This window comes from Anopheles cruzii, chromosome 3 (assembly GCF_943734635.1).
Source record: "Anopheles cruzii chromosome 3, idAnoCruzAS_RS32_06, whole genome shotgun sequence".
NCBI classification, from domain to species: domain Eukaryota; kingdom Metazoa; phylum Arthropoda; class Insecta; order Diptera; family Culicidae; genus Anopheles; species Anopheles cruzii.
The window spans coordinates 73,452,353-73,471,912 of record NC_069145.1 but is presented as its reverse complement, the minus strand read 5'-3'; the positions used below and the strand labels follow the sequence as shown (position 1 = coordinate 73,471,912).

The 19,560-nt window shown below is 54.5% G+C and overlaps 1 protein-coding gene across 1 annotated transcript; it reads right to left on the bottom strand.

The window, feature by feature from the left end:
* Positions 1 to 253: 253 nt before the first annotated feature.
* LOC128270953 (collagen alpha-1(IV) chain) lies at positions 254 to 7,893 on the bottom strand (the record flags this gene model as incomplete). Its single annotated transcript, XM_053008383.1, has 6 exons — positions 254 to 488; positions 558 to 781; positions 856 to 3,739; positions 5,019 to 5,364; positions 6,150 to 7,605; positions 7,675 to 7,893. Coding segments are annotated over 6 exons (5,343 nt in total), but the record flags the coding sequence as incomplete, so codon positions are not given.
* Between the last annotated feature and the right edge of the window lie 11,667 nt (positions 7,894 to 19,560).

The following is a 19,560-nucleotide window of genomic DNA, read 5'->3' as shown; positions in this document are numbered from 1 at the left end:
TAATGAAGGAAGTAGATGCTACGCTAATTAAAGGACATTCGGTTAGGAAGGCCAAGGCCAGGTGTGCCAGTCCCTTCCTGTATGGCAGTTTTGTTATTGGCAGAGAAATTAGTGTCAGAGCCCCGTAAGTCCTAGGAGCGCGAAAGGGTACTCGCTCCCCCCTGCCCGAGGACAAGGGGGCGAGATTGATAATGGCACACACAGACACACGCATAATGCTAATCCTAAACTTTCCCACTAATCCTTCCCAGCGCTAGACCTCCTGCTGCTGCTGCTAGCCCTGGTTACGGTTGAGCTTTCGCCGTCGGCCTCCGGCCGCTTGGCCGCCTGGCTGCCTTCGCCCGTTGCCTGCGTAGTGTGGTGGCGGCGGCGGATACTGCGGCCTGGACACGGTGGCCGTCTGCGGTCGGCGCAGAGCCGAGGCACTGATCGATCCGCCACCGTTCAGCACGCGCATGATGCTCGGCTTCCGGCGGCACACGATGCACCTGCGAAAGGGAAGTCGATCGTCGGAATCAAAGCGAATGGCGCCGCATCCTGTCACGTTGGTCACTTACCGGCTGACTTTGCTCGTCTGGTGAGCCTTCAGGGTTTGCTGCTGTGGTTGGTTAAACTGCGCCTCGTCTTCGATGACGGTCAGCCAGAAGGAGGACACGCCGTCGTAGAAGTTGCACGTCCCGTGCCCGTGGCACTCGATCACCGGTTGCGGTCGGAACTCCTCCAGACACGAGCCGGGCGACACAAAGTCCTGCCCGAAGCCACCCGAGTTGTCCGATGTGTGCTAGAAACGTCACGAGAGGAAACACAAGGAGCTCACTAGGGGAATTCTGGGAGCCTCGGGTCCAGGGAACATACCATGACGTAGCTGTAGCCGAGCCAGAGTTCCTCCCAGCCCTCCGGGCAGTCGGGGATGCTCATGGACTGGCTGTGCAGGGCCATGACGCGCGTGTTCGACTCACACACGCTGCAGCGCGAGACGTAGCGCGAGACCTGGTCGGCGGGGATCGGCGCCATCGACATCGGCATCGGTTCGGGCGTCGCCAGCCAGATCGTGTCGTCGTTGTTGGATGCGTAGTTGCAGACGTTGTTGATGTCGCAGAACATGAACGGCATCGTGCTGAAGCGCCGCAGGCAGGAGCCGGCCGAGCCGAGGTCCTGACCGATCGACCGGCTGCTGGCGATGACGTTCGCAAGCGAGTATCCGTCCCACAGCTTGTGCGTGTTGATGGGGCACTCCGGTACGGCCACCTTCTGCGAGTGGCGCGTGAACAGATACCCGAGGTTGTTGGGTGGTGGTGGCGGTGGTGCATCATCCCCGGGGAGTCCTGGTTCGCCTGGACGACCATCGAGGCCGCTGACTCCGGGGGCTCCGGCAATGCCGCGTTCGCCCTTGGTGCCGGGTTGGCCCGGTGAACCCTCTTCGCCGGTCGCTCCTTGCATACCCTTCAGGCCGCGCAGCCCCGGGTAGCCGGGTGGGCCGGATTCGCCTTCGTCACCGAGGAGCCCCCGGTTCCCGGACAGTCCCCGGTCGCCCGGTTGCGTCGGACGCCAGTTCACCAGCGACGGCAGATCACCCGGCTCGCCCTTCGCTCCCCACATGCCGAGCCGCCCGTTGAAGCCTTCCTCGCCGACGTCGCCCACCTCGCCGCGGGATCCGGGGAGCCCACGAACTCCTGGCAGCCCCGGGCTTCCGCGATCGCCCGGGAATCCGAACGGACCGGGAAGGCCCTCCAGCCCCGGTAGGCCGTCCTCGCCCGGGTCCCCTCGGAACCCGGGCATTATCGGGCCGATGCTTCCGGGGAGACCCCGCGGTCCGGCCGGGCCCATCAGACCTTCGATGCCGGGGAGGCCGGGTAGGCCGTCGGGCCCGGGGGCGCCCTCGAAGCCGACGTCTCCGCGGGTACCCTTCAGTGCGCCGTTCACGAAGCCTGGCTGGCCAGGCATCCCGATCAGCCCGTTGTCACCGTAGTCACCCGGTGCCCCCTTGTTGCCGGGGAGCCCCGGTCGCCCGGTGAATCCGTCGAAGCCGGCGTCACCCGCCTCTCCGCGCTCCGGAACCGCCTCCAGCTGACCGGGAGGTCCCTTGCGGCCGACGTCACCGCGCTGTCCCTTCGGACCGTCGCGTCCCTCGATGCCGGCCATCCCCGGGTAGCCGGTCGGGCCCTGCGTTCCCTTCCGTCCCGGGTAGCCCCGCGTGCCCTTCAGACCCGGGGGCCCTTGGTCACCTTCCGGGCCTTCCGGAGCCGGGTCGCCTTGGTCGCCCTTCTGGGCAGCCGCCGCCAGCACGTTGCCGGGGATGCCCGGGAATCCGCGGTCGCCGGGCTGTCCCGGCATCCCCACCAACCCCGCCAATCCGACGTCACCGCGCAGGCCCTTCTCACCGCCGTAACCGCGCAGCCCATCGACGCCCGGGTCTCCGCTTTGGCCACGCGCTCCCTGTTCACCGCGCGCTCCGACCGCTCCCCGTGCGCCCAACCGCCCGGGGCGTCCACTGATGCCGGGATATCCGTCGCGTCCCTTGTCGCCGCCGAGGCCCTTCTGGCCGAGCACTCCTTCTTCGCCGCGCTCGCCCTTCGCACCGGGCCGGCCTGGCAGTCCGTGGTAGCCGGGGGCTCCCTTCTGGCCCTTGGTGCCGCGCTGTCCATCGATCGCTAGGCCCGGGTCTCCCTCCTGACCCTTCCGGCCCATCTGGCCCGGGCGCGCGTCGTAGCCGGGGGCTCCGCGCATACCCGGCTCGCCCACCTCGCCCTTCATGCCACTGAACGAAGCGCCGCCCTTCTGGCCGCGCGGTCCCATGTCGCCGATGTCTCCCCGTTCGCCCTTCCGTCCGTACGCGCCGTTCCGGCCCGGGAGTCCCATGTCACCCGGGTCTCCAGCCAGCCCCGGGGGGCCCCGCATGCCCACCAGACCTCGGGCGCCCGTCAGTCCCGGGTGGCCGATGTCTCCGGTGAGGCCCCGCTCGCCCGTGTAGCCTTCTTCGCCCATGTCGCCCATCCGCCCGGCAAGACCGCGTTCGCCGGCCGCTCCGTCGTCACCCGGCAGCCCCGGGAAGCCGTCGCGCCCGATGGCCCCGCCTTCGCCCTTCGGGCCCTGCGGTCCCTCGATGCCGGCGTCACCGCGCTCGCCCTTGTCGCCGTACGGTGCGATGCGTCCGTCGCGCCCGGGCGCCCCCGGCGCCCCGCGGTCCCCGTAGACGATGTCGCCCGGCTGACCCTTGTTGCCTCGCAGCCCCGGCTTCCCGTACGAGCCGGGCTCGCCCTGTTCGCCTTTCACGCCGACCGTTCCGTGCGGGCCGCGCACTCCCTCCGGCCCCCGGAAGCCCTTGTCTCCGATCTCACCGTAGAAGCCGCCCTCGCCCTCGACGCCCTTCTCGCCCATCAGGATCGGGCGGCCTGGGTCACCGCGCTGGCCTCGCAGGCCCTGCAGCCCGGCGATTCCGTCCACGCCGGGTGTTCCGTCGCTCCCGGGCGGCCCCGCCGGCCCGTGGTCTCCGATGATGCCGTAGTAGCCCTTGTACCCGTCCGGCCCTGGGATGCTGAGGCCCTGGAGGCCGGGTGGTCCGTCGAAACCGCGCAACCCCAGGAAGCCCGTCTCGCCGCGGTAGCCCTTCTCGCCTTTCGGGCCTGGGGCGCCAGTCTCTCCCACCACGCCCTTGTCGCCGGCGATCGAGAAGTCCATGGCTGACATCGCTCCCGGCTCGCCGCGGTCACCCTGGTCGCCCCGCTCGCCCTTCGCTCCACTGAAAGAAGGGGGAATCGTTAGCTACTATGGTATATAATGTAAACCAAGTTTAGAGGCGAGAATGTAGTGTATGTAATAGTGTAATAAGTAGTGTATGTATTAGTATAAGCATTCAGTGTAACCGAACTACCGAACAACCGAAACACAGTCTAGTCGAGACCGTCAAAGATGCAACAAGTTTGTGATATTTGTAAGATAGACCTGTCAGGGGCGTATCTGCAAGTAAAATTATCCCAGTCCGCACAAGCAATATGCACCATAAATACGCACAAGGGATTATTTAAATGTACAAGAATGGCTTTCGGAGTACGCAAGGCACCAGCAATATTCCAGAGCATAATAGATACCATTTTGAAGGGTACACAGCGATGGGCATATATTGATGATATTATTGTCGGGGGAAAGGATTATGATGAATGTAAAACAAATTTATACCAAGTTCTAGAAAAATTAAACAGTCATAACGGAAAGATAAATATAAACAAATCCGTAGCATACTAGGTCTATGCATTGAGATCCGGACTGTTAAAAGATGGCTGTACCTGCCGATTGGGACTTCCCAGTTTTGCTGTTCATTCATCATTACCTTATATTGATATCAGGTAAATGATTTCAGGTCGAAACAAAAATTATTTCGGTTTGCAACCCATCAATTGATCGAGAAACGACCAAAAAGCCGTTTTTCTTATCAAAAAAATGGAGGCGCCCAGTGGCCAGAGGCCTGAGCCCCAAATGTCCCCAAAAAGCCAAACTGTTTTAGGATACTATCAAATCACTTGGATGGGAGCTGCTATCCCGCCCGCGTTTTTCACCAGACTTGGCTCTTTCCGAATATCATTCTTTTTCGTCGATGGGACACGTATTGGCTGAGCAGGTCTTCGTTTTTCTACAAGGAAGTCGAAATTAGATGACTAATTAGTTTACTTAAAAAGACGAAGAATTCTTTCGTCTGGGAATCCATGATTTAGCAGAGAAATAGGACAAATGTATAGCTAGCGATGGCACATACTGTGAATAAAATAGAAAATCATAAGTCGAGCATAGAGTATTTAGGCCATGAAGTCACGGATAAGGGTATTAAACCATTACAGTCGAAAGTAAAAGCAATTCAGAATGCACCCGTACCCGAAAATATGAGTCAACTACAAACATTTTTAGGGTTGATCAATTACTATCATAGGCTCATGCCAAACTTGTCGGCAGAATTGTATAAACTGAACAAAAGATGAAAGATGCAACAAGTTCCGCCATCCGCGTCCGTCGCACTCGTTACTTACCCATCACCGGGACCTCCGGGGACGCCGCGGATGGACCACGCGTTGTACTCGTTGACGAATGCGTCTCGTCCCGCGAACCCGTCGCGGCCCGGTTCTCCCGGCCGCCCGTCTTGTCCCGGGCGGCCTGGAAAGCCGTCGTCGCCGTACTCGCCCTGCTCGCCCGGCCGCCCATCGTACCCGGTCGGGCCCGGGTCACCCGCGTCGCCGGTCGGGCCCTGCTCTCCCCGGGGCCCCATGCCACCGTCCTCGCCTCGTTCCGGCATCCGGAGTTCGCCGCTGTCGCGCACGATGCCCGGCGCTCCGGGCGTTCCCGGCACTCCGCTTTCCCCGATGTCGCCTTTTTCACCTGCAATCGGAGACGTGAGGTCAGTTATTATGACTCAAACAAACGATGCTAGCGTACTGTCTTTCATGCGAATGCAACTGCCGTTTATTTCCCCGTTGTTCTAATTCTAACCTCGTCACATTTATCCCTCACACTTACTTACTTACTATACACACTTACTATAATACAGTCTCTCCCTTAAACGGAGTTTACCTATCGAAGATACTTTAACCACGGTTGCCCTTCTAACCGCTGAGATCGTCGTACAGGTGGTGGATTCGTCTCACTTCGCTTGCTTTTCTCTGTACCCTTAGATTGACTTGGTTACATCGGGTAGATCCATGTGTTGATCTCCCTCGTACTCTGCTTCTTGCATACCTGCACTATTCCGTTCACACTAATTAGGTACCTCAATCGACTAATCTTCTTTTTTATGATAGCTGGTATCCACCTGACAGTTTCCCTGAAGTGATTTGGGTAATTACCCCCGCTAATAGAGCAGTCGGTACTGCCGGTAGACATCTTCTTGTATCCTAGATACTCAATTTCTGATCCGAAAAACACTGATGTTTTTTCATTAATCCTTGTGCATTGTGCTTTTTCAGCCAACTCCTAATACTTCACATAAATGCCTATGCCTTGTGTTCGTAACAAAATTTGGTCTATCATCGTTTGAAATATTGCTGGCGCGGTTTGGAGCCCAAATGGCATTCGGGTGTATCTAAACCGACCCCTATGCGTATTAATCGTACACATATCCTGTGAACATCCGTGGCCTTTGGTGGCCCCCCAGGACCCCTTCTTACCTTTGCGTCCGAGGTCGCCTTGCACTCCCGGCTTGCCGCGGTTTCCTTTTTCCCCGCGCGGTCCCGGCAACCCCCGGCGTCCGTCGTAGCCGTCGAGTCCGGGCTGGCCGATGTCACCGCCGTTCCCCTTGGCCCCCCGCGGCCCCGGCGGACACGTGCCGCAGTCCTCCCCGCGGTACCCCTTGTCGCCCGGGACGCCCGTGTACCCGTTCATCCCCCAGTCGCCGGGTGGCCCGGCCCGCCCCGGATGCCCCACCGGGCCCGGTGGCCCCGTAATGTTGTAGCCCGTTCCGTCCAGCCCCTTGTCGCCGGGCTCCCCATCGTCGCCCTGGTCCCCGTTCTCGCCAAAGTCCCCGTTCAGCCCGGGTGTCCCCGGTTCCCCCTTCGGGCCCTGCAGATTGCGCCCGGTGAAGCCCGTCTGCCCCTTCGGCCCCATCGGTCCCGGCGGACCCCGGGCACCGATCAGTCCCTGCGGACCGCCCTCCCCGTCATGGCCGGGCTGGCCCCCGGTCGAGGTGCCCTTCACACCACGGGCCCCGTCCAGTCCCGGGTCTCCCGGGAGGCCCGGCGGCCCCATCGGCCCGCGCCGTCCCTTCGACCCCGGAATGCCCGCCATCCCCGCCCGACCCGGTGGCCCAATGTCGCCCTGTGGGCCCTGCGGCCCCACCACGATCGGGGCCAGCTCGGGCCGATACTCGCCCTTCGACCCCGGTGCTCCCTGCCGCCCCGGTTGCCCCGCAAGCCCGTCGTCCCCGGTCGGCCCCCGGTCGCCCGGTTCCCCGTCCCGGCCCGCATATCCGGGCGCCCCCTTCTCACCCTTCTCTCCGGACGACCCCGGTGGCCCCACCTTGCCCTGCTTGCCCCGGTCGCCCTCGTTGCCCTCCTCGCCCTTGAACCCCTTCTGGCCCCGCTCGCCCTGCACGCCCGAGTCCCCCTTCAGCCCGTGCTGGCCGGCCGCCCCGTCCCAGCCCCGTTCACCCTTCGAGCCCTTCACGCCGATGTTGACCGTTTCGTTGCGCCCGATCAGCATGAGGAACGGTTCCCCCGGTTCCCCCGGCTCCCCCGGGCAGAACACGTGGCTGGCCTCGCCCTTGTCCCCGCGCTCCCCGGGCCACCCGTCGTCGCCGGGCGCCCCAGTCGTTCCGTCGTATCCCCTGGCACCCCGCTCGCCCTTCCACCCGCGCATTCCCGGCTGCCCGGGGCCACCGCTTACGCCCTTGTCACCCTTGGTACCCTTCGAGTTGATGCCACCTTCGCCCGAATCGCCCCGAAACCCCTGCAACCCCGCCGGACCCTGCGGCCCCCGCGGCCCCGGTGGTCCCGGGTACCCCGGTGTGCCCATCGCGCCGTCCGTCCCGTTGCACCCGTCCAGCCCGAACGGCCCCCGGAACCCGCTCTCACCCGGCAACCCCCCGTACCCCGGCACACCCTGCGGTCCCCGCTCGCCAGTGTCACCCTGTGGAGAGAGAGAGAGAAGCCACCGTTAATAAAAGTGACCGCCCACTGGTCCATGGCCGGTACTCACCCGATATCCTTTGGGGCCGGTTACGCCCAGCTCGCCTCGGTTGCCCGGCTCCCCGCGTAGCCCCGGCGGCCCATCGAACCCGAGATCACCCGGATCACCGGCGGTCCCCGGGACGCCGTGCGGTCCGAGCTGCCCGGTGCTGCCCTTCAGCCCCTTGCAGTCGCAAACCGTTTGATTGCAGGTCTGTGAAAGAGAGAGATAGACTGAGAGCGTGAGATAGAGAGCGAGAGGTTAGGAGAGAGGAGGTCACTCAGGACAGGAAGATGTTATGCAGAGGTCAACGAATTTGACACCAGGCCCCTCGGCCTGTATTTATTTCCAAACATTTTCTCTTAAAACCGTCAAAAGTCGTAGTTAACATTTTCTCTATTCCGCTGGAATTGGAAAGAAATTGGCCACCGAAAGGGATGGGGGAGAAAGGTAAGATCAAACTCGAAGCAATGCACAAAAGGAAATCAGTTTCCGTCGGAAGCTTCAGGAAAAACATTCGTTGAATACGCTACTCGCGCTTTTAAGCGCGCTTTAAACGAAAACGCTACACAATGCAAAAAGTTTGGGTTCAGTTGACCATTTTTGGTTTAAAATTCGCGAGGTTTTAACCATACGCAGTTCGAATTACATAAATAGAGAACAGATACGCGGGGCGCAGATACTGTTGGAAAACAAAGTTCCTGTCTAGAAATCGAGCTGGACGTTCGTTCCTTCGTTCCGTTCCGTCAGCACTAAATCGAACGATGCTATAGAGTGTAGGTCTGATGGCGAAAGAAGCAAACCGACCAAAGAAGCAACCATTCAGAGGCACATCAGTCTGGGCCAGTCTGGAGGAGGAGTCTTTAAACATTCGAGCATCCCTGAGTAGGTGTGTGTTTGTGTGACCTCAATTCAACACACGGAGTACTAGTCTAGTGTCTAGTGCAGAGGTGCAGACTATCGAGATGCCATTCGGATGAAGACGAAAATACACTCCGCTCCATGAAGATCGCTGAAGGCTGAGCGGATGGGTCTGTTTTCCAAAGGCATTTTCCGACCCACATGGTCCACCACGAACACGCGTGTCGGTAATAAAATGAAATACAATCCGTTTCCGGTACGGAGTGGAACTCGGTTGAGCAAGTGTCCCTCGGCCCTCTGGAATCCGATTCTGGATGAAACTGCATGAACTACCTTCAATCTCACCAACATCCGCACGTTGGGTGGGATCTCTGGCCGAGTTCAGGAAACATTTCTAGTAGGAATGTTATTTGAAAAACATGAAATAATTAAAAATGTAAATGATAATGTGTACGAAAAGATATTCGACGAGTTGTGACGGCAATAGCACCGGCAATAACAACAGAGCGTTCTACAGAGCATTCCTGAAGTCCAACCCTCTGCAGCTGATGAGCAATACGTCAACCTAATCAAAGAATTGACACCCCGGAAGTCAGCCATCGCATACCAGTGACGTTACTAATCTCATTAGACTATCGAAAGATCGTTCGCTTGATCATTGGACTATTTGCCTGACTTTGCATTTGAAACGATTGATCGACACGATCGAACAATTCGAAACGTGTTGCTTCATTTAAGAGAAATGTTTTGTCTACGATCCGCTTAGGTTACATTATTTTTGGAAAGAAATGCATTCACCGATACCTCATAGCTTCACGATTCTTAGGTTAAAATCGTGGTGGCGTCTAAATCCCCAAGATTACACCACTTTGATCCGATCTTCCTTTCCAACCAGGATCACACCGAGTGCAGTGCTCCAGTTTAGGTGATCACTCGGATTGGGTTCCTGCAGAGCCTGCAGCTAGGAATTCGAAGCCACAAAACTCTCCGAAGGAATTCACCCGAAAGCAGCAATCATCTCACCGGCAGCGGCGACGGCGGCCCTACACTTCTTCGACAAGCATTTGCATAATTACCGTTCCCCCATCCGGGGGTTGCGGTTGTGGCGACTACGGGAGCGACCGGAGGATTCATATCTGTGGCGTGCGATTCGTGACATGAAATTTGTCTACATCAAGGGCAGGAAGATTGCAACCCGCGGCGTGGCGGACCGCATAATGGCGGACTGGCTCGCGCACGCTAGGCATCTAGGACACCGGCGGAGCGTGGCGGAGTGCCACGAGGTCCCTGGTGAGGGCTCGGCCGCTAATGTGCCTTCGGTGTCGGTACTTTCACGATCCACCCGAAACATTCCCCCCGGGGGAGTGAGACGGTTTGCGGATCGTGAACCCCCCGCATCGAAGAAGAGGGTCGACGGAGAAGAAACCCCCTCGTATCCGCCGGTGCACATGGAAAGGTATCCCTCTCTCGGGCCGCGTCGCCGAAAAACGAGGCGCCCAAAACCAGTTCTGGTCGACGACGACGACGATCTCGCGGAGAAGCTCGTGGCAGAAGAATTTATGGTCCCGGGTTACGGACCTGGACACGGTTCGGGAAGAGTGTTTAAAACCAGTCTGCAAATGCACCGGGCGGTGGCAGAAACTGCAAGTCCGCGATCGCCAGCGGACCGCCATCCGATCGCATTGTCCCTTCCTGGGCCCGTTTGTTTGGCCTTTTTTCCGCTTCTTCGCCGGGACCACGTTGTTGTTTTTACGATTTACGAGGAGGTGCCCCGGTTTTCACTTACCACACGGGCCCGCGTGCTGGTTGGGCGGACAAAGTTAATCGATTTAAAAAACGGAAAAATTTGCTTCCCCAGTCTCCCCAGAAACCCAGACGGCGCACGCTGGAACGGCATTTGGAACGCCTGCGGGCCCCAAAAGTCGAAGGGCTGCCCGGAGCGATCCTTTGGCGATTCCGCCACATCTTAATGGGCCGCCGGCGTCCGTGCAAGGGCCTCATCAGTCTTTGTGAGCCATTAAACCGTCTAATGGATTGAGGGAACGAAAATGAAACTCTTGAACCAGCTGAACAACTTGTACAATTCAATATTCAATCACACCGGCGGAGGCCATCATGTTGTGGCATAAAATTGCTTCATTTATTTGGAACAGGGACAGCGCAATGTTCGGACACAATCGTAAATCGCCATTGACTGTTTCGATGGGCGGCGTTTTGAGAACATTCTCCACATGTCCAGAGCGTAGAAAGGCAACAGAACATCCCTCCTGACAGCAGGGGGCCGACTGGCGATCGGAAGGACTTCATTATCAGCTGGCCACAATCTGGCGAGAAACGGTAAAAGGATCCACACGCTCTCAGCCACATTTCTGCTTCGTCGATTCGACGCTCGGTGCATTTATCTTGCGAGCAGAATCTTAAGACCGACCGAGAGTGTGTGCACGGAACCTGCGGCGTGGCTTAATGGACGTGGCTATCAATCAGTTGCACATCCTTTCACTCTTTCGGTAAGAAGCACGGCTTTGGGCGATAAATTTCTTCGCACGGATTTCGAACGATTTAAAAATCGGCGAACCGATTTTACAGGTCGCCGTACAGCCGAGCGTTGGGAAACAAAAAGAAACCAAGCAAAGACCAAGCGACATACTAAAGAAAGACCTAATACATAATTTCTTCTATGGGACGACCAGTTAACGAACGAACGGACTTTTTGTGCAAAATAGGATAACTAATGGCCCATTTTTTCTAAGGCGGACGTCTTTGAATTTAAATAAAATAAAGAAAACGTGATCAATAAGAAAGGATTTCTTAGACAATATTTTATAGAATTAATTTTTAAATTTGATTACGGGAATGTTGACCCTGTGGTCCTTATTCGACGCGATCTGGTGACTCTAATAAATTAAATTAAATTTATTTTAAACACTTGTCCTACCGTAGACGTAATAAGATACTGTTTGTGCCTCAACTTTAAGCCATTACTGTGGCAAAATGTTGACTCTATTGGGATTTTGGATTAAGATATGCAAGAGATGCGTGACGATCTTTCTAGTAGAAGCACTTTCAGCATGGGAATAGAATTTAGAATTTCTGCAACATTCGTTAAGTGCTCTATGTAGTAATTAAAATTAACACGAAGCCCATCACAAAACGTTATGGGACAAACGATTAGTGTCTCCCACAATAATTAGCAAACCCTCACCTAACACCCAGCGCCCGGTTGTTAGCCGGCTTGTTAGGCGCCTGTCTTAAATGGTAACGATCGCGATAAAAAAAACCCGCCCAATTAAACCGGTGGCCACAAGGCGCACCTCACTTCATGGGCCACCGTAAATCATCGTCAAAATGCCGCATCCGACATCCGTTGACTCGCGCAACCTCCGAGCCGAACCTTCGAACGAATGTGACAGGTCTATTGGCACTTTAGAAGTCGTTAGTTCCGGACCTTCGCTGGTCCCCGGGAACATGTGTTCCGTGGCGTGTTTTTTGACAGTCCAATGCAGTCCAATATCCGGTGTCGTTTTACGTGCTCGTGCTAGCCAAAACGAGAGCTGCAGCATCATGTTTCGTTCGGTAAAACGACAACCAATCGCATCGTCCAAGAACTTCGGTTTGGTGGTCAATTTGGAACCGTTCATTTCGGTTGGTCCGTTTTCTTGTTAAAAGCACCCTACTTCCGCCAAGCGCGAACGCGTGAAGATTTCTGTTTATCTGTCCGGGAAACCGAGACCGAAACGTGCGGAAATGGGAAAACCAAATCCCGGCCAGGACGGGTTCGCCTTGGCCGACGACATGACGAGGCGCACGTAAACAAACACTGACCCTGGGAAAGCGATCCTCCGCATTCCCGGGGAGGGAAAATTCTCGGTAATCGAACAGCGTGCGACGATGTTTAGTCGTCGTTTCGGTTGATTAACTGTGGCATGATACGAGAACGCGCGCGTGTGTGTCACAGGCGGGCAGATGCCGGGCAGTGTCTGTCAGCGAAGCAATTACCGGCGCACCTGGAACTCACGTTTGGTTTATTCGTCTGCCGGTGAGTGTGTGTTTGGGACAGGCGATTTGTAGAGCTATGTTCCATAAATATTGTCTCTACACACGGTGTCGGAATAGAAACATTAGACTCCATTCCGATTAGCGGGAACCAGCGCTGTCCTTAGTGAACCTCCGTCGCCACATGCACAATCCGAGCGACGATCGGAAAGATCGGTATGCAAAATTGTTGCATACATGGCGTACAAAAAATATGGGACGAAGAAAGCATCAAGCAAAGGGGCCAGACCCGGCCAGCCAACAGCGCAAACGATCGCGCGCTGCTGGCAATAAAAACAAATGTTCTCTAAATTGATAATTAGCGCACGGAATGGCAAGTGACTCGGGCACACTGCAACTGGATCGCTGCGGACCAGTGAAGATCACCACGGTGATACTGCTGACGATGCTGACGATGCCGATAAACGGCGAAAAACCAAACCCGGCCACGAGACGGGACGACTCTGCTGTGTCGTCGTGCTTTCCTATCGCTGATCGTCGCCAACGGATCATCAAGCCCTCTTGCATCATCAGCATTTTCCATCGGTGGACCCGCCTGTGTGTACGTGTGTTTGTTGTGCCGCTTGAGAGTTCCCTCAACTGTTGTTTTTCTTTCCGTGGTCCATGTCCGTGCTTTCCGGCCGACGCCGCCGCCGGGTGAGGAAAACACATGTTTTCGCAACACAAACGGCCACGGCATCGATCATCGGATGCCTCTTGCCGCATGCCGGAGCCCTCGGTCCGTCTCTGTCGGTCACGTCAAACGATGCCGCCAGTCTTCGGCTCTTGCCTGTGTGTGGCAAAAAATAGAGGGAAACCTCACCCCAGAATTTCCGGAAATTTCCCGCCCGATGCCGCCCGGTTTGGGGTTTAGACCGGTTTTACAATCGTTAAACGTTGTGAAAGAGTTCACCAAAGCAGACCCACTGAAGCACCCGGCAGAATCAGCTGGCAAAATGTGGGGACATTTCGAGGGTTCACTTGGAATGTAACGTGAATCGCCGGCTCGCCACGACTTGGTGCGGGGTACCACGTGCGCCAAACGGCGGCAGTAATGTTCCCTCGGAATGTCGCGACGTGTGCAGGTTTCCTGTTGCATCGCTGCAAGTTCATTAACATCGATTTCTGCTGAGCGGGAAGTCTCCTTTACGGGAACGGGCAACTGCAACCGAAGACCCCGGGGCAGGTGATTGCAAATATGGTTCGGCTTGGTTCATGATTTTGATGAAGTAATTGTTCTGGATCGGCTTTCGTCGATTATTAGTCGAGGATCGTCCGTAGATCATCGAAGTCTACGAAGCACCGATTGGTCGGGTTCTAAGTGAAAAATGTCAGCTGGAAACTTGTTAAGTGGATTACAAGCTAGGTTACGGACAGCACAGGACCTATCGTTATCACACAGGACAGACAGATCGACCATCATCAACATTGGGATCAGTTCGAACGTTCGAATTGTTGCTACTACGGCTCTGGTCATTCTAATATTCGTTTAAACGTTTAATATCAGGTTGGGGAAAAAGTAATCGACGTTTCTCACAACAGCTGCCTTCTGTGATCGATATCTCGTGAAGTATCGATTGTACAGCTTCAAGTTTAGGCTCGTTTTAAAGCTGATACTTTACACTAAAAAAACTGCTTTCACTGTTTATTGTTTGTTCCATTCGTTTGTGAGTTACAGGGTGTAAACAATGGAGGTTAACTAAAAGTAAATTCGGTACATTTTACAGTTTTTCTTAAAAAGCGGTGTAAATTCAAGCTAGACCGCTGAAATTGTGCATGGTGTTTGTGATGCCGATACTTTATAAGCTAGCTAGGTCAAATTTTGGGTTTCGTTGACCCGTTTCAGTTTTTTTTTATGTTTAAGTTGCACCTCGCACAGGCAGACCCGCCATCGAAAATGTCGATAAAATCACAGAAATAACCAAAGTTCATCAGCAGTTTAGTATTCGGAGCGTCGGCCAGGAGCTAAAGATTAATTATCAAACAGTTTTAAGCCATTTGCGCAAAGCTGGGTTCACAAAGAAGCTCAATGTTTTGGTGCCAACCTATTTACATAAAAAAACATGATGGCTCGAATTTCCATCTTCGCAATTTTGGCCAAACGGAATGAAATCGACCCATTTCCTAAACGGATGGGTACTGGGGATGAGAAATGGGTCACTTAGGACAATATTGTGTGAAATCGGTCGTAGTCTAAGCGTGCTGAAGCATCTAAACCGGTGACCAAACCAGGAATAACGGCTAGGAAGGTTCTACTGGCTATATGGTGGGACGTGAAAGGAATTGTTTATCATGAGTAGCTTCCGTGTGGCTTAACACTAAATTCAGATCTTTACTATCAAGAACTGCACCGTTCGAAGCTAGCAATTGACGAGAAACGGCCAGAATCGGCCAACGGAAGAGGTTTTGTGTTCCACCAGGACAACAAAATGTTACGCACGTCTTCAATGACTCGCCAGAAAGTTCAGGAGCTTGGATGGAAAGTTTTAATGCATCCGTCGTATAGTCCGGACCTTCCACTAAGCGATTGATACCCTTTTCGCACATTACAAAATTTCTTGAGTGATGAAAAACTGAAATCAAAAAAGGATTGTGAAAATGGATTGCTCGAGTTTTTCGCCAATAACAACTAAGCCTTCTACGAAAGAGGCATTTTGGAGGTAGTTTTAAAGAGGCAACAAATTTTCCAACAAAATGGTGCATATTTGATGCAAATCGGACAATTGAAAGTATGTTAAATAACGTTTTAAAGTTCGTGCAAAAAACGTCGATTACTTTTTCCCCAACCTGATATAATGACCATTATCTCAGTGCCGAGTATGTAATATGCTTATCGATCGAAAACATCGTAAATGCAATACGATTTGTAGCACGCAGTAAAATAAAAACAAAACACAACCTAAAGGCCTAAAGTAGTCCAGTGACCGACACTTCGGACCAGGAAGCACTGTGCAAGCTCGAGTGCGCATCTCGATCCAATCTTGATGCCGGCCTGTCGGCGAAAAGATAAACAAACGAAATATCCACAACAACGATCAATGGTCAACATCAAAAGAAACTCGACCACACTCGGAGATCAAGCTACCGACTGCCGGTCGCTGAAGTCCGTCCGATTCAACACCGGCCGGCTTGGGCCGGCCAGCCAATAAACAGTTGTGGGAGCATCCTCGGGCCGGTGCGAAAAAATGGACCCGATACGGACATTCCAGACGCTGCGAGCGATCTGTAAGCTGCAGACCTCGCGAACGGGGATCCCGCGCCATTCAGGTCCACGGCGATTTATGAATGAGCTCGGTTGTTGCCGTTGCTGGGGCGTTTCACTTTTTCATCCCGATTTTGGTACGATATTATGATTCCCTCCTTGCGAGTGTCGCGAGGCTGGCTGGCTGGTTCAACAACCAGTTTAGGCCCCGGCTCCGACGACTGCCAAGACGTTTGATGACGTTATCCAGATCCAGGGTGAGCAAGCGAGCCTGGCCATTACTTTGCCGATGGCTGGTGCCTTGGTAACGCGCGATCGTGAAACGCGTGGGACGACGTCGCTGTCACGCTGGTCACTTATCACACACAGAGCGGCCTATTCCTCACCCCATCAGTGTTGGCCGCCTCCTGTTGGGCGTTGCGTATCGACACTTCCTGGCACGGGTGTGCGCCACGGTCGGATGACGGGTTTCCGTTCTCGAAACGCGGAGCTATTCTTAACGAAGCGCAGAGTTATGCTTTTGCGCTTATGATTAGCACATAGTTTTAATTTTATTCCAAACAATCGCGCCCCGTTTAGTTAGAGAGCGCCTTCGGACAAGTTTGTAACACTTTGATAACACGCGCGGCTCCCGAGTCGGATAGAATGTCTTCGGCCCATTCTGGCTGGTTACTAGCGAGTGGCAGGATATGGCCGCCCTTCTGCGAAGACTGCGTGGCACGGACACGTGTTCGGCAGTGGCGTCCAACAGAAAGGCAGAGGAACCGGCGAGCGGAAGTAGGTTATCAGCAGCTTGTGGTTCACTCATGGATCCAGCGCCGTATCCAGTGCGCCGTTTCCCACATTAGTGACAGCATTAGCTCATGGCCAATGATAGCTACTATGTTGCAATGGCCGGTAAATCCTGGCCATCCGATCCGGTCTCAAATAGCCCGGGAGTCCATCGCAGTCGCTACACTCCGATTGGGGGAAGTTGTGATTGATTTGCAGCCCGTGGGTGGATCTCCAGTCCCGGGACGTGGATTGACACGAGGCCCTCTTCACTCAGATAGTTTACGGCCACGGTCATAAATCAACAAACTCGAGCGCCATAATGGGAGAACGTTTTATGTTTTCTTCTCAGTTTTTTTGTGAGCGTTTCACCAAACATGTGAAACTCGCGCTACCAGAAACAAATTGCCCATCTGTTGGCGCAGGTCTCTGGCCTAATCTATCGTGGCGATCGCAGCCAATAAAACAAGTCTAGTGTGAAGCTTACCAGAAATGTATAGGCCTTTGCGTGGAATTGATTTCGGAATTGGCCTGAAGTGGAATTATTTCGAAGAAATAATATTGTGATGATCTTTGCCATGATACCTTTCTGTTACATGATCTTCATTATATAAACTTCTTAAAACGGAGTTTTTTCAAAGAAATAACTTGTTTATTGAATTGAAATGAACAACTCTATTTTATTCAAAGCATATGCCATACTCTTTGTTTGTTAAGTCAAAATCGTCATGTATTAATATTTTGACCCACTCAAAGCACTGCGACCTTTTAAAAGCATGATCACCGTAAGTTTCGATGCGATGCGATTCTGCAGCAGTTTTCTTGAGCAGCTAACAGAAAACCAACGATGTCCGCATTTCGTACTTTTCAGATACCAAAGTGGTCATATTGAAGCATAAGTTACCGACTAAAACATGTTTCGTTTTATGTTGAAATCTTCTCCCAAATGCCAAAACAATGTAATGTTGCCAAAAAAGTATAATGAGGAGGACCGATCAGTTCACACAATCCGGCTTTCGACTTCTCGAGCTGGACCTCAACGATCCAAAAAAGGTATTCAGGTCGGGCTTACTAATAGGAAAATTCGCTAATTTAAGAAAATGCCCCGTGTTAATGGTCCAACAAATCCAACATAGCACACACGAAACATGCGTCGCTGTCGCTAATCCTCTCAATTGGGGTAATCGCGCGACTCGGATTCACCGCACCTCAGCAACCGAGCTCGGCCTCTGCCCCGCGCGAAAAGGAGTGATTTTTCTCCATTTACAATCCGCGCATCACCAAACCCGTGGACCTCCGTGCGTCTTTGATGTGCACCGGCCGCCGGGATTGGCCCTCCCCGGTACGGTGACAATTACACGCAAATTAAACAATTAAACGTGTAAATGCGTGCCCGTAAACTAGGGCCCGTGCCAGCTGGCGGTAGGGCCGTTCTTCCTCGGAGTGGTCGCCCTAGAATGATCGCGGCGATAGGCCGGCCCGTGCTGATCTCATCGGTAATTATGTCATCACCATCATCATCATCTGTGCCGGCCTCGGGTATGTCCAACACATGACTTCCGTCCTGACATCTGCAAATTGTATCATCACGGCACATTCCACGCCGCGTAAGGGACGGATAAATTGCCACCACCACCGAGCGTCAAGTCCGGGATCGGATTCCCAGATGGAATTGGCACGGCGCACGTGGCGGGCCCTTAGTTTGGGGGGCGGCTCTGTTTTGGGTCGCCAGGCGAGCTCGCCCAGGAGCAGAAGCGCCGGTGGCATTGAAATGCTCCGAAAGCGATGCCGGTGGTCTCTGGGACGCATTAAAAACCTGAGCTTCCACTCCGAGGACTCCAGATGTCCGAGAAGTGATTTATGCAACTCCGATGCTGTGTGGTTTAAACACCGAACATCGAGTCTTGCGCCATTACAGTTCCAGGGGTTCCACGGGAGCGAACGCTGCACATGGCCGTCTGGCTGACCAGCCCGGGCTCCTGTCGAATTTGATCAATGTTTACTCGATCTCGGGCATCATCTTACGGTCGAGGTGCGGTTGCAGCAATGACTGTGGTCGCCGGTCCGTTATGATTTGTTTTATATGTATTCTGGTCTTCTTCTCAATCTCCGTACGTATCGCAGCTCCGAACCCGGCGTGGCCATGTTTACTTGCGGCTAATGAAACCCTCCCGGATCGATCGGTCGATGCGAATAGTTCGATGTGATCAGCATTTCTTGGATACGTTGTTATGCTTGGTCGCATGGGGCCATCTCTTAACACACCCAGACCAGTCCAGGACTCTCGTCGTCGCTGATCTTCTGGTAGCTGTGTGTGGCCTTCTGCCAGCTTCTGCCAATGCCTAAGAGTGAACCAAGTAATGTTAAAACACACAAATGTAGCCTTTGGTAGACTTGTGTTTACTTTCTCGGAACTGATCGGCACCAAACAGGTTCAGGTGTCCACAAAAGAAACGATCACGCCCCTCTCCATCCTCCAGCTGGTCCGCGAATAGTTCTGCGCGAACCCTAATACGAACGATCCACAGCGGCACCAAAATAGCGCTGATCAAGAGTTGGCAAATTGTTTAACACCTTCCACGACGTAGAGCCTACTCACTACACCCGTCGTCATCGGTGGCCACGGATCGTTCTCCGCAATGCTTTATTGTCCGACTGCGACCCGAACACCCACCACACCGTGGTGCGTGCGTTCGGGCCACAGATTTCGCTTTCAATCGGTGGGCCCCAACGAGTCCAAACCTCGAAGTCTAAGTCCAAGTCGGCCGACGCCCGAGTCGGAATCGGATTTGCAAAAATCCTGCCGCCAACGCGAGCGAGCGCGCGTCCAAAATCGGCTGGAACCGGTCACTTGGGCCCGGATCACACACCCCGGCACTTTCTTCTCCACACGCACCGCACCGAACCGCGGCCAGCCCGGACTCGGACGGAGATTGTAGGAGATCATGTAGGAGTTGCCGGCCGGCCGTCCGAGTACAGCGCGTTCAGTGCGATAATATATGGAACGACACTCGGAAACCGAGTTTGTGTGCCATTACCGTCGTCGTCGT